At 41.8% G+C, this 24,162-nt stretch overlaps 2 protein-coding genes across 3 annotated transcripts; both read left to right on the forward strand.

Annotated features, from left to right (window-relative positions):
* The first annotated feature begins 1,154 nt into the window (after positions 1–1,154).
* Positions 1,155–14,494, forward strand: si:ch211-225b11.4 (thyroid adenoma-associated protein homolog). Its single transcript, XM_031309298.1, has 32 exons — positions 1,155–1,288; positions 2,139–2,244; positions 2,354–2,534; positions 2,636–2,722; positions 2,807–2,834; positions 2,935–3,083; positions 3,175–3,297; positions 3,385–3,505; positions 3,691–3,836; positions 3,917–4,001; positions 4,078–4,214; positions 4,318–4,515; positions 4,596–5,325; positions 5,569–5,721; positions 5,849–5,958; positions 6,208–6,368; positions 6,450–6,619; positions 6,713–6,877; positions 7,017–7,165; positions 7,318–7,455; positions 7,539–7,643; positions 7,740–7,940; positions 8,027–8,177; positions 8,789–9,041; positions 9,560–9,796; positions 9,913–10,117; positions 11,012–11,200; positions 11,929–12,188; positions 12,301–12,456; positions 12,536–12,805; positions 12,897–13,099; positions 13,203–14,494. The coding sequence occupies exons 1-32, from the start codon at positions 1,201–1,203 to the stop codon at positions 13,448–13,450; spliced, it is 5,703 nt and encodes a 1,900-aa protein (XP_031165158.1). The 5' UTR covers positions 1,155–1,200; the 3' UTR covers positions 13,451–14,494.
* A 2,668-nt stretch (positions 14,495–17,162) lies between these two features.
* pik3ip1 (phosphoinositide-3-kinase interacting protein 1) lies at positions 17,163–23,767 on the forward strand. Of its 2 annotated transcripts, none has more exons than XM_031309300.2 (6): positions 17,163–17,432; positions 17,605–17,733; positions 18,250–18,366; positions 19,828–20,016; positions 20,185–20,263; positions 22,097–23,767. In XM_031309300.2, exons 1-6 carry the CDS (start codon positions 17,324–17,326, stop codon positions 22,311–22,313), a joined length of 840 nt encoding a protein of 279 aa, XP_031165160.1. In that variant the 5' UTR covers positions 17,163–17,323; the 3' UTR covers positions 22,314–23,767. The 2 variants fall into 2 exon arrangements, with proteins under 2 accessions (XP_031165160.1, XP_035849045.1); XM_035993152.1 differs by having other exon boundaries at positions 17,163–17,427; positions 17,603–17,733; positions 22,097–22,342.
* Positions 23,768–24,162: the final 395 nt, after the last annotated feature.

Here is a 24,162-nt window from a genome sequence, read left to right on the forward strand (position 1 = left end):
AGAATGTAATAGAGTGAGAGATGTAAATACCTTGTCACAGCAGCAGCGTACATCACAGGCTCTATATGTGAGGTCACAGGGACAAGAGCCCAGTGGTTGGTACACTTGGTTTGGAATGACTGTTTTATTATCTGAAACGAATAGGAGATTTATAAAAAATGTGGCACTCCCTATGAAGGCCCATTATGATGAAATAAGATTAATTTGAATTACCAGATCCAGCATTAGCAGGAACCAACAGAGCGTGTATCTTGGCCTGGATCAGCAGTGATGCCTGAGGTTTACTGCCCACACAGGCAGTCACCTGAAGGGTCTCCAGGACACACAGTGGCTTTGGACAGCAGTTTGTGTCTGCCTCATTCCTACCACACAAACGCAGACTTTTATTCAGGCTCAGCTGAACCCGAACTGCAGTCTGGGGCACCAAATGAAACAAACATGAGGCATGAAGAAAAATGGATGTTAACACAATAATATCAGCTCTATTAAATTAATTGTGAGTTTTTTTTAATTAGATTAAACCCTGTCTAACGGCCCCTTATTCAAACATTATTTTTAACATTATCTGTAAAATATAATGGAAATGATCACTGTAAGATTGGTTTCTTACCTTGCCCACCTGCTCTCTTGTGAGCACCCACTGTGTTACGTCAGCTTCACATGATGGAGATCCAACGCTTCCTGTAAAAGAAAACAAACCATCACTAACTACCAAATCTGTCTAAAATGACAGCAGACTACACAATCACAATGTAGCCACATCTTTGCCTTCCTTCTCTCTTTTAGTGAGCTACTACACTGGAGAATGGTATATTCTGGCAACTTAATATTTCCAAATTCTACTAATTTCAATAAAAAAACAAAAACAAACTCCTAAAACACATACAGGGAGAATGACGCTGTTAAAGGCAGACATCTTTATAGATTGTACCTGTTATATTAGATGGAGATAGTGTCCTTACATTCATATATAACGCATATCTGTTACCTGTTGCATTAGATGGAGATAGTGTCCTTACATTCATATATAACGCATATCTGTTACCTGTTGCATTAGATGGAGATAGTGTCCTTACATTCATATATAACGCATATCTTTTACCTGTTGCATTAGATGGAGATACTGTCCTTACATTCATATATAACGCATATCTTTTACCTGTTGTATTAGATGGAGATACTGTCCTCAGATTCAAAGAGATGTCGGATGTGTTTCCGAGCAGAAGTGCAGTGACCGCTGGTCCAGTTGCAGTGAGACGGGACGGCTGGAAAACTGGTCAACATAACGGTAACATTTCTGTTTAAGGTTACTGCTTCACATGTTAGCTTCATAACATTATTTAATGAGTAATTCAACTGATGTAGCTAACTTTTAACCTTAGCATGGTTGTCTAACGTTCCTGCTAGCTCTCGGCCAGTTCTTTAGCGTTGAACTGTACATATATTAACGTTAGCGTTATAAATGTTAAAGTCTTACCGACAATGTTTTGAGTGTGAGCCAAGGAAATGAACAGTAAAACACATGTGAGCTGGCGTGAAATGGATAATTGGGAAAATAACAGATTATCCAAGTTAGCCATTTGGTTTACTTCGGATTATAAAATCGACATATTTGTAAACTGTGAGTGATGTCTTGGCAACGCAGATCACGATACAGACGAATCACAGCTTTATGCATTTTTCTTCTGGGGAAAAAATATACTTAATTGCACAACAGCGACCTCATCTGGCCTGGAATGGTTGATGGATATAACTTCACTCCGGGCTATTAAAAACCTTTGCAAAATAAACATGTTTCTACGAGTTGTCCTCATGTCATGTTAGAGTCATATTATTGGCGAGTGTCAATTCAAGCTGTCATATTCAATTAAATATTATTTATAGAATTGTACATGTAAGTGCTCCTATCTATTTTTACAATTATTTTAAAACCTTTTCAAATACATTTTAATTTGGAAAAAAGAACCTGCCTCTAGGTGGCAGCATGTCGCTGTAATTCGACACTGACCGCTGGTCTAAGAATAGTAGAATAAGAGTTATATCACGTGACCAACGTGCCAGCGTGCTGCTGCTGGCTGCTATGACAATAGTGTAGTCTGTATAGTGGAGTTAATAAGACACAATGTTGTCGTTTGAAGATCTGATGACAAGTCTGCAAGACTGTGTGATCACCGAGGATCAAGAATCTGAAAATGTCAGCCAAACATTAAGGCTCTTTTTTGACAAACTATCAGAATCCTCCAGGTTGGTAGCCTACTTATAAGTTAACCTCAGCATGTTTGAGAAAGTAAGTATTTGTCACATTTTGAAATAAGGTGTGATAATGACTGAATGGTTATGCTTGCATGAACAGGAGTAGTGTGAAGAGATGTAAGGAGCGCTGCTTAGAGGAGGCTGTCCAGCTGCTGCGACAACTTTCAGAGGCTCAGCTTCATGTTTTAGAGGAGAGTCGTCTCCTGCTTCTTGTCAGACTCCTCATCTCCATGCAACTGCAGATGGTCAACATCTCCACAGCCTGTCGTAAAGTGGACCAGGTCAGCCCTGCAGTATGTCTGTTCACCGTACAATGCTGGAAACAAAATGGAATCTCATTGAACATTTTATTGACGTATTGACATTTATATGTGCTTGACAGATGTTGCAACATTTGGCAAAGGTGGACCACCCAATGATTTTTAGAGAAACCCATCACTGTTTGCAATCTATAGTCCATACCGATCAGGTACAGAGCTCTCATTTCACTTGTGTTTGTCATATATTTGCCCAAAGGCACTGCAGATAACTTTTACCTCATCTTATTTTTTAGGTATTGTCTTTTGAGGATCTGCAGAGAGGTTGGTGCAGGCTAAAGACAATGTGTTATTACCATGTCACTGATTTCATATGTAAGTTTTTTTTTTATCATCTTACTGTTGTTTTTACCTTTTTTTTTAGCTTGTATGTTCCTGGAAGACAGCACTGTTGGTCGTGAGGCGTGGCGAGAGTCATTCCTGTCTTTTCTGAATAAATTGTCAGAGTTATTCCCGGTTGTATTGCAACAAGAATCCCTGAGAGATGGGCCACTGTGTTACATTGCTGTCAAGGTACATGAAGAGCAGTGTGCTTCATGAATCAGTCCATTGCAGACTTGCTGTGTGTTCTGTATTACTGACCTGAGAACTGTGATCTATGCAGGTGTGTTTGCAAATGTTCCAGCTGTTGTCCAGTGACGTGGCTCCTCTAGTGTGGGACAAGGAGCACATGGGCCCAGCAGTGCAGAAGATCCTGCAGGCTCTTATGGACATAATACTTGGACAGGTTTCCTATTAATTAATCAGTTCAGAGTCACTTATTCAAAAGATAGATCTCTTTTGGTCTCATCAGTCAGTGTGTCCTGTCTTACAGTGCTGCAACAGGGACACTCGTCTTTTGGCAGGCACTGCTGTGGCCATGCTGATCAACACAGCATCAGAGAGCAGAGCTGGAGAAGCTGCTGCCTGGAGTCTGCTACAAGTCTCTCACTTAGGTAAGTTACCACCAACACTGCTGGACAAATTTTGGAATTTGTCCAGGTATGTGCCCATGTGGGTAAAATGTAAATAGATTTCTGCCTCTGTTGAACTATATCCAAAAAAGCATAAAAGCTATACTACAATCTAAGGTATGAATGCCTAGAGAGTCCTCTTATTCCTGATTCCTGTTATGTCTCAGAGCCCTGGCTGCTGACTGTTGGTGCTCTCCAGGCACAGTGCTGCCCTACAGGGAAGGACGGAGTGGACAGGCTGGCCGTGAGCAGGGGCCTCCTGACATGCTGTCGACCTCACATCTTGCTCAGTTCACATTTGGATGCCACAGAAGTAAATCTAGTTTAAACTCGTGTCAAAAACATGTTTAACTTTTGTTGTGCTTGCCTTCATTACCAAATCCATCATTTCAGATGTGCTTACTGCTGAAAGGTTTGTTTCCTCTGGTCTATGCTTTGTGTGAGGAGAAGCTGGATTGTCACTACTTTGCCTTTGAAGGTGGGTAATGTCCAGGTTGCTTATTCGTGTGCTTAAATGGCAATATCACCTGCTCAAACATGGCATGTTGTTGCAGCATTAACACTGTGGCTGAAGAAAGTTAAAGAATGCCTGGCTGATATCTGGAAGATGACGGGAGTTCGCCTTCTGTCTGTCGACAGCAGCCTACAGCAAGAGCTTATTCACATAATCTGGACCAATGCAGAAAGTCCAGTGAGTCAGCCATACTCTGAGCCATGTCACATAGTGGACCTCATTTAAAGACATATTACTGCCAGGATTGTTCATTGACGTCTGTGTTACTGTGCCTTGGCAGGTGGAAGGTGTGTCAGAGTTTGTGCGCATTGCCTTTTGTCTGCTGCTGGACCTCTATGAGATGGACTGTGAGCAGTTTTGTGACACAAAGAAGACTCTTTATTTTACTCTACTTCAGCGAATAATCAAACTGCCTTGTGAAGCCAAAGCCAAATATCATCGCCTTTGTGCCCTGCTGCCGTATCTGGGTACTGACATGGTGAGGATTAAGGGTTATTACAGTGTTAATATTGGAGTCAGTTGTGCTCATGATGACTTAACATTTCTTTAATCCATCAGGTGCTGGATCAATATGCTGAATTACCCAATCATCTCCTGAAGTGCTTGTCAACCAATCATCTGTCACCATGTGGATCAGAGTTTTACAAGTGTCTGATCCAGCAGCAGAGACGAGAGCTATGTGAAGGCTCACAGAAGTCCGCTTCCCACACTGAACTGGAGCTGGCCAATCAGTGGGCGAGGCGTTGGCGGCCCGTCCTTTATAAGGCGCTGACGTCTAATGTGACTCTTCTACAGAACAATACCTCAACACACTTATTACCCTGCACCTTTCAAGTCTTCCCCTCTGCTGTGGATCCTCTGCTGGCCTCTCTGGACTCATCAGCGCCTGGCCACCTCCACGCCTGGGCCTGCATCATGAGCGCCTATCGAGCAACGACTGGAGGCTCTCCCTGGGCTCTGCAGGGTAGCTCAACCGTTGAAACCCTCCAGCTTGCTCTAGGATCTGCGGATGACAAAGTCCGTCTCGCTGCTCTGAACCTGCTCTGCTGCAGCCCAAAGACCAAAGACACTCCAACCACTGAGGAGATGTCAATAATGAGGTTGTTTATTCCTCAGAACCTGAACTGCGAGTCCTCACCTTTTCGCCAACATTTTCAGGCCGGAGTGAAGAGGTTTCTGGTTCGTATCAGAGATGGCTGCTTGGCACTTGTCAGAGGACAAAAGGGCAAAAAGAAAGGAGATGGCAAAAACTCAGAGAGGGAACAGGACATACTGGAGCAGGGAATAGGTGAGATAACTGACAGCTGCTGTTTTATATCACAACAATAGACTGTTGTACTGCTGTACAGACTGATATACATTTATCATACTGTATATTGGGGTTTCTTATGAACATTATATGCCTATATGGAATGTTTCAACTGAAGGTCTACATCTCTGTATTCCTTTTCTAATGCTAACTAAATTACAATTCAGGACAGGGATAACAGATGAGGACACTTGGCGTCCAACCTTTTTGTATATCATATAGGGTTTGTGGAATGGTTGGGTCAGATTCCATACAGTTATCTGGCACCAGGACACAGTTATCAGAGGAAGAAGACTGCGTTGCTGTTGCTGTCTGCAGTGCTGGAGACCTGCACAGACACCTGGAGGCCAGACAAAAAGAAGGGACAACCTCCAGGTAAGTTTGGAAAACCAGTGATTGGAAAATGGCCAAAGAAATTTGTTGTGTAATTCCTGTCAAATGTTAACTTTATATTGTTTTAAATTATTTTGACTTGGAATTTAAATGAGCTTTGTGTTTTCAGCGAATATGGGGTCTCTTATTAACTGTGCCAGACAAAGAGCACAGTGGGATTTCGTCTGCAGGACAAAACAGCTGGTCCTCATCAGCTGTTTAGAAGATTCTACAAATGAGGTAGAGTTCATTCAAGCGATTGCCACATAAATTGATATCAAAACTAATTAAGATGATCAGCTCCACAAAACTCTCTCAGTATTTCTCAGTATGGCTATGTTCAGAAGATTGTGTCGTCCGGCGACTTTCCCACGCAGAAACTCAAGTGAAAATAATGACCTCTTCTGAAGAGTCCATCATGAAATCAAAGATTGAGGTTGAATCATATTTTGAGAGAATAGATAAAAGTATTTTTTTTTTCTTTAACAGATTCGGGAGCTCTCAGCTGGGTTATTGTTGAGGTTTTTCCCACCCAGTTTTCCAGATGACATCGCCGCAGTGCTGCTCACGCGAACCAAACAGCTTCTGTGCAGTCCTCGGGTGCAGGAGGCTCAGATGGGAGCACTGATGATGAAGGTCCTCTTTCAGAAGTAAGCCTTGCCTCCCACATAACCTCGTTCAGAATTTTGCCTGCTTTAGATGCAAATGATAATAAGTTGTTCTACCTGTAGATCACAAGACCAGCCAGAGGACTGCAGGTTGAGCAGTAACATTACTGTCAGTGGTGGAAGTCACCCCAAGGCCTCCTGCATGGTCAGATTCCTGGTAAAGGAGCTGGAGGAGCACTATCTGACAGCCAAGGCTGACATGATGCTTGCTGCCAGAACCAAGCCTATACATGGTGAGATCTACAACACAGATTTCTACCATAAATGAGCTTTAGCCCTAGAAATGTTGTTCAGTGCTTTAAATCCTCTCATCACTTATATTCCAGCTGTTCTAAGTGCCCTCCAGAGGTGTTTCCTTGAGGCACCCAGCAGTGTGTCAGACACACTTGACCACAGTTTGACCATTGAGGTGCTGGTCCTGCTGGAGAGTATGTCTCTGCTGCTGCTGGGTGTTCTGTATGGAGACCGGGATGCTTGTGCCACTGAAAAGGGTAATGGAGCGATCTACAGAAACAATACTGATTTGTGGATGAAGTACACTACATTTCAGATTTATCCACACACACACACACACACACACACACACACACACACACACAAACCACAGTAAATCACTCTCTTCTGTCTTAGATGCCCCCCCTTCTTTTTGTGATATGGGAAACGCCATCAGCTCTCTGATAGCCCAAGAGTCTGGAGGCGGCCGGGGGGATGGAGAGGAGTGTGTCCTGCTCTCTGAGGAGCACAGCCTCGTTCTCACCTGCTGCTGGGTCTCCCTCAAGGTAAAACAGAACCAGATGCACCATTTAAGATGCATACTGGGATACTTCATTCAACATTTAGGAAGATGGCAGAAACCTGACACTTTAGCTTAGTGTATTTGCTGCATGTGTATTTTTTCTCGAAATGACTTGCTTTCATGGTTTCTCATCAGGAAATAGGAATCTTCTTAGGCTCTCTGGTGGAGAAAATTCTCACTGAATCCAAATCCAGCAAGTGCCTCCTAACAAAAGAGGATCTAACCAGAGCATCAAAAGTGTTCAAAAATATTCTTCTCAAATGTCGTCACTGGGTACGTTTTATGAATCCATTTAGAAGCATTAAGTCACCTCAACTCTCATGTTACTTTCTGAACAACATATTTCTGTTCACCAGGGGGCGGTAGAGGGATGCTGTGCAGGCTTTACCAAGTTCTGTGCCTCTTTATTGGGCAGCAATGATCCAGAGCTTAGGGATATCCCGGCCCACATGCTGAAACAAGTGAGATGTGATAAATGCTTGTATGTAATTTTAATGAATAACTTGAGATGTTAAACTACGGCTTATAGATATATTTCCTCTCCTGTCTCTTTGTAGGGATTGCAGGTTGTGCGGTCCCCTCGTTCTACCTCTGTGACCCGGCGGGCTGCAGGGTTGCCTATGCTCATCCTGTGCGTTGTGTCAGCAGAGGAGGCCAGTAAAGCAAGACCACTGTTAGCCCACAGTATGCAAATCTTACTGGAGACAGCCAAAACCCCTCTACCCGAGGACTGGGACCAAACACTGGACCTGCCACAGGTTTGTACACAGCAACAAGATTAAGGTTATTAGTCTTTAGAACCACAAAGACAGATATGGTCACATAATTGTCCTTTCCTTTGCAGGTGTGTGCGGTTCACACTCTGCAGGCCCTGGTTCGTGGTTCTGGTCTGGGAGTAGCAGTTCTTCAGTTTGCTCCTGCCGTAGCCATCTTGTCACTCACTCTGCTCAGTTCTCCCTGCTGGGCCATGAGGAATGCTGCTCTGCAACTTTACAGTACGTTTTAGGCTGTATTTGTAATATGAAGGGCTAGAGCTTATCAATTGAGCTGCCCATTATTTTCTTGATTAATTGGCAGTTTAGTCTATAAAATGGCAGAAAATAACAAAAAAACTGCCCAACATAATTTGAATTGCATGTTTTGCATGACCAACAGTCCAAAACCCAAATAATCTGTTATTATTAATTCAGATAATCAATTTACGATCATAGAAGACAAAAAAATCTAGCAAATACTCACATTTTAAGTGCTGAAACCAGTGAATGTTTGCTTAAAAGATTTCCCAGTTTTTCCCTCCTTTTCATTGCCCACCTCTCATGCTTTGCCTGTGCTTGTCCATGCACCTATGTGTTTCCTTTTTTTTTTTGTCTGTCATGTAACCTTGTCTGTTTGTAACCAAAACTGTAAAGCGTCTTTGAGTGTCTAGAAAAGCGCTATAAAAAATAAATTATGAAATTTAAAAATGTATTATTATTATTATTATTATTATTATTATTATTATTATTATTATTATTATTGACACGATAAAAAATAGTTAATTCATCGACTATTTGGTTTAGCTCTAATTATTACCCCTGATACTATAGTAATTAAAATCTCTTTCCAGGTTCTCTGTGCTCGCGAATGCTCGGCCAGCGGCCCAGCAGTGAAGAGGGTGGCCCCACCCAGCACTGCATGTCCCCGCTGTCCTTCTTCTTCCACTACCCTGGGCTCCAGCTCTTTCTCCTGGGCGAGCTGAGAGGGGCAGCACAAGACCTCCAGGGCCCACCGAATGAGGCCAAGCTACACCTCCAACCTTCGCTCTTCCCTGTCCTGACTCTGTTAGCACAACTCCAGCCTGGTGTCCAAGACTTAACAGAGTGATTATTGTTTACTTATCACTAGACAGTTTGGTTAGGTTAACTGTTATTCATCTTTATATCAGTGGCTTTCATCCAGGCCTAAAGGATGTAGGTTTTTGTTAGATGAGTGTATTCAATAACTTGTTCACCTTTACTAGTGAAGAAGGAACTTAAATAAATGAGATTTTTTGGGTGTTTTATTAGAATTAAAATGAACAGATTATTTGAGCTTAATGGTGTGACTGAGGATAACTTGTTAATGGAATAGTTTGACATTTTAGGGAAAAAAGCTTATTCACTTTCTGCCAAGAGTAAGATAAGAACCACTCTCATGTCTGTACAATAAATATGCAGCTGGAGCCAGCGGCTTGTCCGTTTAGCTTACACAAAATGTTTAACTATTTCTTTACTAGGTTAGCATGCTATACTGTATTCATACAAAGCAGTGGGAAAGGACAAAGTTTTGTACATTCATGAATCTCCACACTGAATATTATTTGACCGAGTGAATGTCTTTTCTGGTTTCCCTCTGCCAGAACTTTGTCAGACTTCCTGCCTCCTTTACTCCAGCTGTCTGCCAGTCCTATTTACAGTGTGAGAGTGATGGCCTCGAAGGCTTTGGTTGCCATGACTCCCCCCTCAGAGTACATGAACATCCTCATCAAACTGACGGCTCAACTGCCCAGTCCACAGGAGCGCTGCTGTCACAACCGGCTCCACGGACAGCTGCTACAGATCAAAGCTACTCTAAAGAGAGCTCTCTGCACGGCCAGGTGAGACTAAAAAGAGCTGTTTATTCATTCATCAGACACTTTCAGGCTTTTAAAATGCCCCATGTATTCATTCATCAGACACTGTCTTTGAAACCCTGCTGTGTTTCTATTCCCAGTGCCCCTTCAGCTGACCTGTGTGAGGTGCTGCGCCAGGTGGATACCTCAATGTGGCTGGTGACTGAAACTCAACGCTGCCCCCTAGTGAGAGCGGCCTACCTCGGAGTGGCAGACTCGCTCAGAAGATTCTGCTGTCAGACCTACCTGTCAAAGCTCAGTGATACACTTGTGCATGACCTCCAGACACCTCAACAGGAGCTTCAGGTGTGTGACACCCATGTATAAAATATAGACATTGTTTTTTTAGTTGGGCCTTTTATTGATAGTATAGATATACATAGATAGACGGGAAATATGGGGAGAGAGTTGACATGCTAAAAGGTCCGTGGCCCAGAATTGAACTTTACATAGTACTGGTTTTAAAGACCCTGAAACCTATTTTCTCAATCAGCATTTTACTAAAAGTAATGGACTTCTACATGAACACAGCATTCTCTGCCAGCATTTGAACAATTTAGGTTATTTCACATGAGATATTTCTGTTTGTGCGGTTTTGTCTGTGCTCTTCTCACTGGTTTTTAGTAAGCGGGGCTCTTTTGGAAAAACGTGACATATTTCGGTGCACAAATGAGGAGTTAGCAACATTTGAATCAAATTATGATGACATTTTGTGGTTGTTGATTTATGTTGTCAATCAAATGTGAGCCAATTACATTGACACGTCCTCATGAAGCAGATTAGCTGAGTTTTAAAGTATTAAACTCATGATATACATTTTTAGAATGATTTTTTTCTGAACTTAAACTTTAACTGTTGCTTATTTTTTGTCAAGAATATGTACTGTTATATAGAAATGCTCAGTATCTTAAAGTCCCAGAAACTAGACTCAAAATTGTAAGTATTTCTCTAATACATTAAATATAAATAACTTAAAAGTAACATCAAAGTAATGCAAAACATATTGCGAGGTATTTCAGGAAAAAAAATCTAATTGTGACCCTTCGGGGCTCCGTACAAAACTGTTCTAGCTTTGGCAGAAAATAGTGCATTCATGTAGGACCCCATCACTCATTGTAAGAGTGGAGCTTTTAACAACAAGGCTACCAGGATGCCCCGACAGATATTTTTTCTAACACTTTATCTATATCATTTCCACAGGTCGGGTTGCCATCCTTCCATCAACAAGCCATCCACTTTCTGTGTGCAGATCTAAAGTGGGCATGTCAAATCTGGGACAACTTCTCTGCAGCGAGTCCAGATCTCAGGCTCTCATTGGTCATGTGGGTGGTGGATGGGCGGGGTTCACAGCAGACCGGCCTGAAAGAGGTGATCCAGAGGGTGTTGCAGGTGAGACATGATCTGCTCCGTACACTTAGGCATGAAGAAAACAACCTTTCCAAAAACCTGTCTAACAGCTGGCATCAGTGTAACAAACTTCTTACAACACAATGGGAGGAAATTGGGTAAATGTAAATACAAAGCCATCTGGCTGGAGATCTTTTTTCACTCTGACAAGACAGGGTGTGTCTATAAGCTTTTATTATTGCTGTTCATGTAGGTCATTTAGATCAACTCTGCAGCATGTTACATTATCTAGAACACCCAGGTGTACCTACCCATGTATATCCTGTGTTGTGATAGATTGACCTCTCTTTAAGACAAGCTTGATAAGATGTGATAATGCATATCTACAGACAGTAGGTAAAAATGGACACTACTGTTCATGTGTCCTAGTCATTTTACAGCACCTGTTTACATTTACTACATCATTTAGTTGGACTAGAGCACCCTGTTTTCATGTGTTTTACTATAATAATGGTACAGTAAAATGTGTTTTGTTGAGGAAACCACTGAAATAATCTTAGTAAAGTTATTGAATTGTTGTTTATATTTGCAAGAAACATAAATTATTTACATTAGTGTGATATGCTATGCAGTGATGTTTTCAGATTACAGATTATACATCTCTTATATGATGCCTAGTGCAAGCCAGTCGGGGTTTACCAGGTTGGCATTTAAAAGCACATTGATCATAGAGTAGATTAAAGGACTAAATTTATGCTCTCTATCTCAAGTCAAACCTGCGGGAGGCATTGTTGAGCCACAGTATGGAGTACCGCAGGACCTACCTCGCAGCCCTGGTAGCAGTGATGGCCGGAGGCGATACTACTTTACATCAACATCTTCCTCAGTCGACCCCACTGGAGGAGCCAGTTCTGCCTGAGTGTCTGGATTTGTTGCTTGGGGACCTGGAGGACCAGCGAGGCGGGCCAGAGTTTCTGTCGCAGGCTCTGTATGCTGCTAGTCTGCTGCTTTCCCAGTGTTCAGACTCCAGGTTTTTACAAAAAAAATTTTTTGTCTTTTTTTAATTCAGTATAGAGTCAGATACTGTACTGGAACACTTCTACCTGCAGCTCTGACCTTCTTCTTATCTTTATGTAAATCAGTCTAAAGATATCCGTGTTCCAGCGCTGGTGTAGCGTTTTGGAATGCCACCGGTCCCCAGACGCCCCTGAAGTGCTCAGGATGGCGTGTGCCGAAGCTCTGTGTGTGGCTGGAGTTCCTCTAATGAGCTGCAGAACTCTGCCTGCCATCATGATCAGGTGTGAAGGAAGTCAAATAAAGTTGTCAATCAAATGATACAGAAACAGAAATTTCAAATGTTGAATCTTTTTGGTTTAGGTCGATCAACACAGGCCTCTACTTGCTGCAGGACCAAAGCCAGCAGGTGAGGATGAAAGCGGCCTGTTTTACCTCCCTGCTGCACCATGCGAGAAAAGGAGAAAGCCAGAGGAGCGTCTACCTTATGCAGGTCAACCAGGCTCTGCCGCTCCTACTGGACCTGCTGCTGGAGGAATGCTGGGATACTCCTGGCACGCTGGAGGTGCTGCTGTGTCACCTGCCTCAGCCTGACCTCAGATCTGTGCTAAGAGAGGCCTCAGAGATGACGGGGTATGTTACCTCACTGATTCAATAAACATGAACAAACCAAGCAATCTTAAATGGAGTGTTGCTTAACTTTAATTATTGCTGTCTTATTCAGGTGTTCCAGCCTGTACGAACAGGATGAGGCCAATGTGTTTGCAGAGCCCTCTGTGATGTGTGCACATGTGCTGCCTTACCTGCTGCTGATGGCTGAAAAATCCTCTGAATCCTCTGCTGTGGCACAGGGCCTGAGTGCATGGGCAGAGGAGAGTGCTGCACAGGTGCTAGACAGCCTTCGAGTCTGCAAAGAGCTCCAGCCAGGTAGCACATTAGCTTGTCAGTGTGAATATAAGATGTTGTGGGATGAGCTGTGGTATATTCTAAATGTTCTGTGTTACAATGTGAATATTTATTCTCTCTTTAGCTGAGACATTGACCACAGCCTGGCTGGCTCTCCTCATGGACCCCCGTTTCCACTGCACCCTGTGTGGCCTGTTTACCAGGGCTGCCTTTCTCCTCCGGCTGTTGAAAACATCTGATGATGTTCGAGACCTTTGTGATCCTTCAGCGCTGCACATGAGTTTACAGGAAGTTTGTAGTCTGCTCAGTCTAAACGGTGTCCACTTTCCCACTACTGTAACAGCTGCTGTGGCTGGAGAACTGTCACAATGACGGAACGAGGGCCTTTTTCTGTACACTCAGTGAGGAAAAGCCTCTTGGTTCGATGAGGCCCAGGATGAAATTAGCTGTGGTTATTTCAAGAATGACTATGACATCTACATGTGCAGCCTTCGTCTTGAATGAGTAGCGCAACTGCTGATGCTGCAGTACACCAGCACTTGGCAGGCTGACTAAGTGGCTGCAGTCAGAGAAGAGATCCACTGGGCATTAGGTGCCTGTTCCTCATAAGGTCTAGAGGCCTGTTTTTGCTACAGTGCTTTTAAATACGAGTTTATTACATTGCATTTTCTGAAGCTGTATTCCATTTTTTATAATAAAGCTTTTTTATGCAGAGGTACAGCCACTGGAATAGCCCCAGGTCTGTCTTTATGATCACCATCACTTCAAAGCAATGTGCTTATATATTCTTATTCCCAGAGCAGCGCTCCTGTCCTCTGTTGTTCTAAGTTGTTTTCCATGTCCATACATGTTTCAGGAGGTACAGTAGCAGCGCTCAGACTGATGCAGTGATGTAATGTGATAGCGTCTGCAGAAATTGGCTGCTTGGTGCCCAGCAGGGGAATATAATGTATGTTTTGATGCCCCATTAGAGACCTTCTGCCTGTGTGCAAGTGTCCATTTCCAACCACATGAGGGCTGAAGATGACTGACTGGATCGAATAGAGAGCTATCAGTTGCTTAGCAACAGACGACACACTAGAGCAGTCTTACATCACCAGATAGCCCACTGCTTTTGTTTGAGATGTGCGGCTCTCAGTATTAGGCAAACACTGACGTGAATGACTTTGTACATTCTATGGTTGGCCATGTTAGGCTACTTATTAATAAATGTACATGGAAGTTTTTGTTGTTGTATCCTCACAACTTTTTTTTCTTGGCATAGTGTATTGTCAGAGGTGATTACATGTTTAAAATAATATAAAAAAAATGTAATCGGATCTAATAGTAATTGAGTCTAAACAACCAATGTTTTAACACCTGACTGTAAACCAGCAGTTGTTTTACTTGATTTATTCAAGGGGGAGTACACTGAGAGTAACGTTATCTTTTTCAGGAACGCCCTGATCACATTCACACAGTTACACTTTCACACGTGGAAGCTTCCCAGTACAACCACAGTCTGATCTGCTGGCCTGATGTGTGAGTCTGATGAGCAGCTCCATTGGAGTGGTTGAGGTTAAGGGCCTTGCTCAAGCGCATCTTAGTGGTGGTAATGCTTTTTACTTTTAATGCTTTTCAGATTTATCCTGCTGGTCGACCTTCTGGCCACCTCCTCCTCCTCCTCCTCAATAAGTCATTTAAGACAAAGCTTCAGAGCACAGACCCTTTAAAATAATGGGGAGCTTGAACTTTGCTCTACTTCCAGACAAAGGCAAGAAAAACATGTGCTTGACCTCTTGACATCTTGTCAACATGCCTGAAAATAAGGACAGATGAAAGATAAATTCTTATCAGAATTTTCTTGAACAATGTGTGCAATATTGTCTTCTGCCTCAACCTTGAAAACAAAGTTTGAGAAGTGAGTTTAAAAACATGATTGTGACTTTTTTGATTGTGTGTGTGTGTGTGTGTGTGTGTGTACAGACAGATGTGTGCACCATTTGGAGCGTGCAAGAGTGTTTTTCCACTCAATGTTGGGTCTCAAGTAGCCAGTGGCTAATTGCTCTTGAAAAATGTCAGAGTCAAGTCTTTTTATTCTACAAATGGAATTACAGTAACAGTCTTAATGAATTAAATGCTTTTCAAAAGAAACTGCATTTAGATTTTTTTTAAGAACCATGTATGCTGAATATAATCAAGTGAACTATTGTAATAACATGTTTGTCCTTCATACTATCAATGCTACTTAGTTTCATTTTCCAAAGCTTGAAATCCCCAATAAACAAAGGTGTGACAGGTTTTAGCCATTGCTTCCTCTCCTGACAAAAAGTCTCAAATCAAATTGACTGAATCAGTCTACTTCAGCTCAGTTTAGGTATTATGGAAGTCTATTTCTGAAAAGTTAGTTATGATAAAAACAAAAACGCTCATGGTAAGTCAAAATGATTAGACAAAAACAAAATCAGTCAGATTGATAAAATGGTACATTTATATTATGATATAGTCTTCACCAACTTCACTGAATGACTCGACATCAGCTCAGTTCAGATAGTTATCGAAGTCCATTTCTGCTGGGAAACGGAAAAAACTGATTTAAAATTAGCCGTGATACACTTTTTATGACTAGGTTTTTATATACTTTTTACATAAACTTTTTTTTTTTACTTTCATTTCATAATTTTGACGTACATGACAATTTTTATTTTTAACTTAACTATGCTTATTTCTTTTCTTTCTTCCATAGGTATTAGTTGGCACAGTTCCAAATGTGTTCACCCTTTTAATGGTCTCCAGTGTCTTGTGGTTTCACCCAGTGCATGCTGGGAGAGGCTCCTGCCCCCTGTTACCCTGAATGAGCAGAGTGTGATGGAGGTTGCCGTACAGATGCTGTGTGTTTGCTCTAGTAATTGCCTGAAAACTGGGCAGGCATCTATTTGAAAAGTGGCTTAGTGAACATTGACTGACTCAGGCATTGGCTGCCCTCTTTACCAGTCAGCCAAAAATGACACAGGGCCTCTCTGCTGTGAGTATACAGCTTCACATGCAAATGCAGATACAGGCAAGTACTATTGGCAGCTGTCCTTTGTTGGCATCTGTAAAGTCCTCTTCTTCTGACCAAGGCCTCATGTAGTGGAGAGGAACCCTGGGAAACAGGAAGATTGGGTTTGGACACATGCACCAAGCACTTAGAGCCAGATAAGACTCTGGAGTTGGATGGGGATTATACATAGAGATGAATGATACCGTTTATTTTCAAATAAAAATGGAAAGCAGAGCAGCTGTTTATAGACAGAACATGTAATAAGCATGGGGATTATTCTTGGATAGGGAGAAGGAAAAAGGTTTGAGGATGGATTATAGCAGTATTTTTTTGCAGTTTGATCAAAAATGTGAACGAACTCTGAGTTGTCTTCCCCTGCTGACTGTTTTGGCGACGTGTTTATTCTCAAAGGCTGCATGCCATGATAAGTTACCAGACTATTTTGCAGCTCATACTCTTTCCTGTGTGTGTGTGTGTGTGTGTGTGTGTGTGTGTGTGTGTGTGCGTGCGTGCGTGTGTGTGTGTGTGTGTGTGTGTGTGTGTGTGTGTGTGTGTGTATGTGTGTGAGCTTATATGCAAACGTGTTTTGTTGGGCTGTGGGCTCTTTGAATGTGTGTGTATATGCACATTTGGTTAGTTTGGTTAGTGTCAATGTGTGCGTGTGTGTGTGTCAGGGGAGGGTGTTAAAGAGTGTATTCATAGTATATATAGTATATATTCGTGGGGTCCAAAATACGGGAATACAGTATACTTGTGGGGTCCGGACAGCTTTGTGGGTCCAAAATGCTGGACCCCACAACTTTAAAGGGCTGTTTGAGGGTTAAGACTTGGTTTTAGGATTAGGGTTAGAATTAGGTTATGGTTAGGGTGAGGGTGAGGGTTAAGTTTAGGCATTTAGTTGTGATGGTTAAGGTTAGGGTAAGAGGCTAGGGAATGCATTATGTCAATGACGGGTCCCCACAAAGATAGTGAAACGCACTATGTGTGAACCTGGAGAGGCTTTAGGACCTTGAGGTTTGTGCTGCAAAGGGCATGCAGTTCCTCCTCCCACAGAAGACTGTTTACGAAGAAAGCTGAGCTCGTCTGACAAAAACAAGGGCTGGGACTCCAGCGAGAGGAGCAGTGTGCCTGATACATATCTAGCACAGGCTCTTCGTCCATTTAAAACCTTTTTTATACGTTTTTAAGTTTACATTTTTAGAGAAAAAGAACAGTAGCGCATCATGTTGTCGGTTAGTTCAGCCCGTCAGCTCTGCAAAATGTTTTTCTCCTTGCACGTTTTTCTGAGCGTGGCCATGGTGGAGAGCAGCGCATCGAACGGAAATAAAAAAGGTAAAATGACACATTATGGACAATTGTTTTTGTATTTAATTTGTTGTAAAAACGGTTTACAATGTAGCATGATTTACTTTTTCAAATACATGCATAATAATGTATCGTTTTTCTCTTCTTTTTGATTGCACAATCACTTGCATGTGCTCACATGTTGTGTTGTTTTTCTCAGACTGCATGAAATCCAAAGGTCTGGAGTACAGAGGGGAACAACAGAGCTCCTCCTCAGGTCTGACCTGTCTAAACTGGACCAACACCACTAGAGACTATGATGTTCAACTCCATCCTGATTCACAGACAGGTAAACAACTTGAATAGTGATGCAGAGGTCAGTGAACGCCCCGTTAAATGAAGTAATTCCTCTCCTGTTTTCTGCTGTTGGAGTCATGCTGAAGACAGGAAACGGGCCATTTAAAATGTCACTGATGCTGATAGTACAGCAGTTTCCTTACAGTATAACAAACAGCTCTTACATCTTTGGTGATATGTTGATGCGGGGTAATAATACAGCTCCCCACAGGATTGCAAGTCTTATCAAACACGCAGAGGAATAAAGTGATTGGGATTGACAGGATTGATATTTACAGCCACTGAGTTATCTGTTAATGGTGTTAAATTGCTTCTATTATACAGCAACTCATTTTCTTTCTTTGTACTCACAGAGGCCTGTTCATTGTACTGTGATGAAGTAGTGTGAATGATTGATGAATGCAGTGGTTTAGCCATTCAGCAGTCCAGACAGACAGACAGAGACAGGCCTATATTTCCAGGAGGCATCAGTAACAGACGTGTGCTGTTTTTATCGTTCCTCCTGTAGGTGTGGGAGATCACAATTACTGCCGAAACCCAGACTCCTCTGAGAGGCCTTGGTGCTACATTACTGGCCCAGATGGGACAGTCCAGAAACAATTCTGTGCAGTTAACACATGTAAAGGTAGGTAAACACTGTACATGACAATAATTGGATACCCAACATTTGTATAGTATAGTTGGCATTTGTAGAAAAAAGCTAGAACCCTAGCTTTAAAAGCCCGACCTTGCAAAGATAAATATGCATTTTATAAATGAAAAAAAAAAAGACTCTTGATGCTGCCGAAATTACTTTCTCTTTCCTGCAAAGCTCTCATTATTTGAAGAAGTAGATTATGCTAGGGAGAAATAATGAGGTGAGTTTTTTGTAGCTATGCAAATGTTCTAAATATTCAAAACCAAAAAAAAGTTTGATGAGAGAGGATGCAGTCAACTTATAAAAAATATAAACCTTTATGGTTCAACCAAAAAGTTTTTAAAAAGGTATTTTTCTTTTTTTCCACAAATAAACCATGTGCAAAATGAATTACTGCGTTTTAAGAGTCGCCGCGAGAAGACTCGTCTACTTTTCCCTTTGTTTCCTTCTTCTTTCCGAAAGCCAAACCAAGTCACACAATAACAAAGGCCTGCAGTCAGAAAGTTCAGTTTGAAGAATGTCATTATCCACGCCCTTAACCTCAGCTCATTGGCCGAGAGGAAAAGCCTTTGCTCGGAGACAGCAGCTAATTGGCTGCTTCAATTTATGACTGCACACCCTTTAACTCCAGAGTTCGTAAACAACAACTTGTGTGGAGGAAATGGAAAACGAGTTAAAGAGCAGATGTTGACATCTGCAAGCTGAACTTCCTGTCTCCTGAGATAGAGTTGAGCATGCAGAGTCTAGAGACAGTATATGTCTGGCACATATGAAGAAAAAAAACATGTCCTTACCGCAAACTGATTTATGTTCCAACCTCACGAGAGCAGTGCCAGAGTGTCAGCTTGCGTCCAGCTGGTTAGGAGGTTTTTGTGTCGGTGGTAATGTTGTTGGAAAAGCAGTAATTGGAAACCACACAGTCCACATGATGCACCAGTAAGTGCATTACTACAACAAGTGTCCACACACTATACAATAATATATATTATTATATTTTATATTGTGATAAAGGACATCTTCTGGAAATCAACTGTTTATGGACAAAATAACCTGACATACACAACCTTTCTGGCTAATGCAGCAAATTCAGTAACTGACAGTGAAGACGTCTCATCACATTGATGCAAACATCATAGAACAATCCAAAACTAAGCTGCCGTAAAGCAGTCCTGCTCATTGGTTTCAAACATAGCCCTGAGATATTAAAGGGAGAGATACCATGGTATAAATCATATGGCAAAATCAATCTACAACTTTATATTACAGTACATTCTTCATTTCGCCCCAACTCTGTGTGGAGACATGTTCTAGGGGAGGTTTTAGTTCAACATTTCACTACTTAATTTGATTTGGCTTCCATTGGCAGCACAACAGAAGCACAACTCAGAGCATCCCCAATTAAAACGCATTATGTTGTTCAACACTGGCATTGTTTATTTGTGTCTTTAGACCAAGCCTCTACTGTAGCAGCAGAGGCCGAATCCTTCGAGCCAACAGGAACCATTCCCTCCACAGAGAGCTTTCAGCCGGCCAAGTCTGGAGCTTCTCAGGGAGAAGTTGCTGCAGTGCAGCCAGTGATGGGAATCAGCCAGCGAGCGCGCACAGGACCAAAAAAGAAAAAGGACCTTGGCACACTCGGTATGTTGTTTTAACTCTGAAACATATATAATGTTGGTGGTACACTATACTTTCCGTTTGAATTAACCTTAGCTATAAATTATGCATTGCTACATTAACTCAATATCTTTGTGTTCAGTTTGCATGTTCAGTGTTTAATCTCTTTTACATTCTCCTTTTGTTTTTCAGGCTACGTTATCGGCATCCTCATGATGGCGATTATAATCCTCCTCGGAGTAGGCATCACAGGAGGCTACTTCTATAAGAGGTCAGTATCTAAATCGCAAGATCATCAATCATCTGGTTCAGTCTTAGAGTAGTTTTATTAAAAAGGACCCAATGTGGAGCATTTGCTTATTTTTTTGCTTTGAAGAGGCATTTAATCTGATTCCAGGATGTCATAATTACGTGTGTGTATCTGCTGTAACTGCAAGTCAAAATGTGATGCCTTCTTGTCGCTTCCTTTTTCCACTGGCACGTGTAGTGTGATTCAAAGCATTTAGATGTGCAGGAGAAATGCCAGTATGATTAGTTAAAACACGTAATAGCATCCATATTTAATGGTCTCCTGAGTTTAGGGCATCAGCTGTTGTTCACATTCCCCAACGATTCTCTCTGTTGTTCTGCGTAGATGCAGCGATTTTAATGCCTTTATTACAAAACAACCACAACAGAACATGGGGAGGAACATGGCAGGAAGATAAATGCCTGCAGTCTATTTTAAGCATTCTAATTGTATAGAATTGAAAGAGAAAGAGGGTTAGATTGGATGGAGAAGCCTGCACATTCACTGCAGTTATGTAATGTGCAAAATAATGGCCTTTTGGCACAGCACAAAATACCCTTACAGGTCTGTGTTTGGCTGTCAAATCTGATTAGCAGTGCCCCGGTCTTTGTTATCTATTTTTAGGAGGTCATTATTAATAAGGAGGAACAGCGTATTATGTCAGGGGCGTTATAACTGCCCTCAGCATACAGTGACATCACATTGAGTGATGTGATAGTTGTGTGGCAAGAATGCCCATATTCTTTGCAATTCAACTGGCCCTCCACTGGCCCGGAGTGGCTGTAGACTACAATACGACTCCTACAATATAAATGAAGTTGACTCTTTCACTCTAGACTCCTCCTGGCCAGAGATGGTGCAATGCATGCAAATGTTCATACTTTATTCCCATTGGGAACAGGCTCTTGACCAACCAGTAGGAGTAGGTAGTGCACTGACAAGGACACAGATCCCTATCAGGCTTCCCATACACAAGCACTGCAAGTAACACTCTGAAAAGCCTAAGGCTCTGCAGTGATGAGTGTGTTTTGAATCTATGCCAATTGGACCACCCCAATGTTAAAAATATCAAATTGTCATGCAGTAATCAGTCTTTTAACAGCTCTTAATCAAAAACCTATAATAATGATTTAAATTAATAGTTTGACATTTTGGGAAATACGTGTTTTCTTTTTCTTGCTAAGAGATCGATGAGAAGATTGATACCACTCTCAGGCATGAAAGTGGTATTAATCTTCTAGTTCTGGGAAACTGATTCTGGGAAACTAATTATGGGAAGGACAGCAAGAAAAGATTCTGGGAATTGTGCTTGAAGCTAAAATGAACCCTGAAATTCTGCACTGGAGCTTGCAGGTTGGAAGTGTATTATTGTGTAATATTGTTTTGGCTCCAGATCAGTAGAAAGCAGCCTCATGCTGCTCCCCATCACTGTGTTGCCTTGGAGTAGATAAACTCCTCGCCAGCTTGTCAGCCCTCTGTTCCCTTTCACCATCTGTCCCTTGCCTTTACTGCAGACCTGGCACATGTAATAAAAGCCTCTGTTATCTACATACAGTATGTTATCTGAAGCTCATTTTCTTGAATATTAGGCCCTCCAAAACAGTGCTGTACTTAGGATCAGCCACAAGACCACTTATGATACCTATTTTTATTATAACAGCAAAATCAGACTTGGCACTGGTTGTTAATTTGCATGATAGCTTTAATCTTTAGCTGAGGGGAATAATTTAAAGCAACTATAATCAATATTATTTTATTAACATTAGATCTCACGACCATTGATGAACATAATGAATCTCTGTTCTTTGTGTTTAGGGCTCGGAACTTAAAGAAGCAGCATGAGCAGCGAGTGTATGAGCGCGAGATGCAGAGGATCACTCTGCCCCTGTCGGCTTTCTCCAACCCCACCTGTGAGCTGGTGGATGAGACCACCATTGTGATCACGGCAGAGCACGAGACAACCCCCGCCCTGGATGGCATGGAGGCCGGGGAGCTTCTCATGGGCCAGCAAGCCGGGACACCCGGAGCATGAGGAGGTGTGTAGTCCTTGAACGCAGGACTATGATAACATTTTTGTGGACTAAAACACTTCTTCACAGCTTCGTTTCTCCTTTCTGCCTCCCTGAGTAACCTCCGTTTTAAAAGGAGCAGGGGAGCAGTGTTCACTTCAAAGAGAACTGAATACTGTCCTTTGTGTCCTCTTTTCTTTGGTTTTTATAAATCTGAGGCACAAACAAGATAAGCTGTGGACACAATTTTAAGTTAGAAACTATTAAGGGGAATCAGTTATTAATGAAGATATGTCATGAGTTCTTTAATATTCATTTTTGATATTTGATAGCCAAAACAATACGATCATGGGCTGCTCCCTTCAAAAACAGTATGAATATAGTCTAATGGACTTTTTGTTTGGTGTTTGTAATGGGGGTTAATAACTTTTTTCCATGTGGAGAAGGTGCCTTCCACAGGAGGTTTAATTTGTACTGACCTGTTTGCTGTGTCGAGGGAGACGTGGATGAGAAACGTGTATGTATAAAGATTGCTTTGTCTTGGAGACACACTGGTGACATAGATCTGTCTAAAAATATCCTCCTCTGAGACAGGATGAGGGAACACGAGGTAAAACAGGCCCACTAAAGACAAGGGAAGGCCACCAACTCTGCCTTAGCATGATACTCCTGAATATATTTGTTTATCTTTAACCCGGATGGTTTTTTTTTCCTCTTTGTACTCTGGCCGATGCGGTTACAAAGCATGACGGGTGGTCATTGGCAGACATGAAAGAGGACTTGCCCTTTTCTTACACAGGTTAAGGAGTGACAGGAAATATACAGAGTGCTCTCAAGAAGCATGAGAGAGACAGATGGTCCTCAGGACAGAACAGCACTGCCACAACACAGATCAGAAAAGAAAAAGTCTGTCTTGCAGAGCAGGACAGCGAGTGTGTTGAAGTGCTGAAAAAGTCTGGTGATCCAGACATTTGAGTTATGCATTTGATGCTTCAGGGTAGAAACAGGGATGGAGTAAAATAGAAACAGTCCAAAGTTTAGTGTTCATTCAAAAACACGAGTGCATGCACATGGTTACCTGCTGTATGTTTGTATTCAGGGGCCATTTTTTTGCATCTTTAAAAGTAGAACTACTGATTGAAAGGAGACATTTTAAAAAATATCTACCTTGTAAAAGAAATGATCGTACACAGAAGATTTAAGTTTTCACTGTTAGTTTCCATCGTATTGCCAGTTTGTTTATTCCCACTCCGTCACTCCATGTGATCTTGTTTTGTGAGTAATGCTGGACCCATGTGACTGTAAATCTTTGGTTACTGCTGCTCCATTATTTTAAGTGTCTGTGTGCTGGTTGTAATTGATTATTTTCTTCATAAGCAACGTGTTCAAAATACTGTTCAGCATTTGAATTTAATACTTTGTATGAATGCAGATTTCCACCGCTGAGGCTGAAATAAAACATCAAACTCAGAAATGATGATGTGGTGTGATCTGTATATTTAAGATTAGAGATGAAAAACATAATGCAGCATGAATGCTTGGCCTGTTACAAGTGTCCTGTTATTTAAGCGTTGTTCCTTTGTAGTAACTTTTAGCACCAGCTCCCTCTGTTGGCAATTCCTTAATACATACTTCAATCATTGGAATCACCTGAGAAAGTAGCCTAAGATAAAAAGGTAAGAAGTACAAAAAGGGCAAAAGATGTAAAGAGGATTTTAAAAACATCTCAACTCCAACTGCTTCAAAAACAAAGTTTGGATCTCTAGATGTTAATCAGTGACCGTTACATACACTTCGATAGTGAGACACCTTTGATTTCTTAATGATTTTGAACTGGATATGGGACAAACTCTAACTAATTTGACAATATTC

Source organism: Sander lucioperca, chromosome 2 (assembly GCF_008315115.2).
Source record: "Sander lucioperca isolate FBNREF2018 chromosome 2, SLUC_FBN_1.2, whole genome shotgun sequence".
NCBI classification, from domain to species: Eukaryota; Metazoa; Chordata; class Actinopteri; order Perciformes; family Percidae; genus Sander; species Sander lucioperca.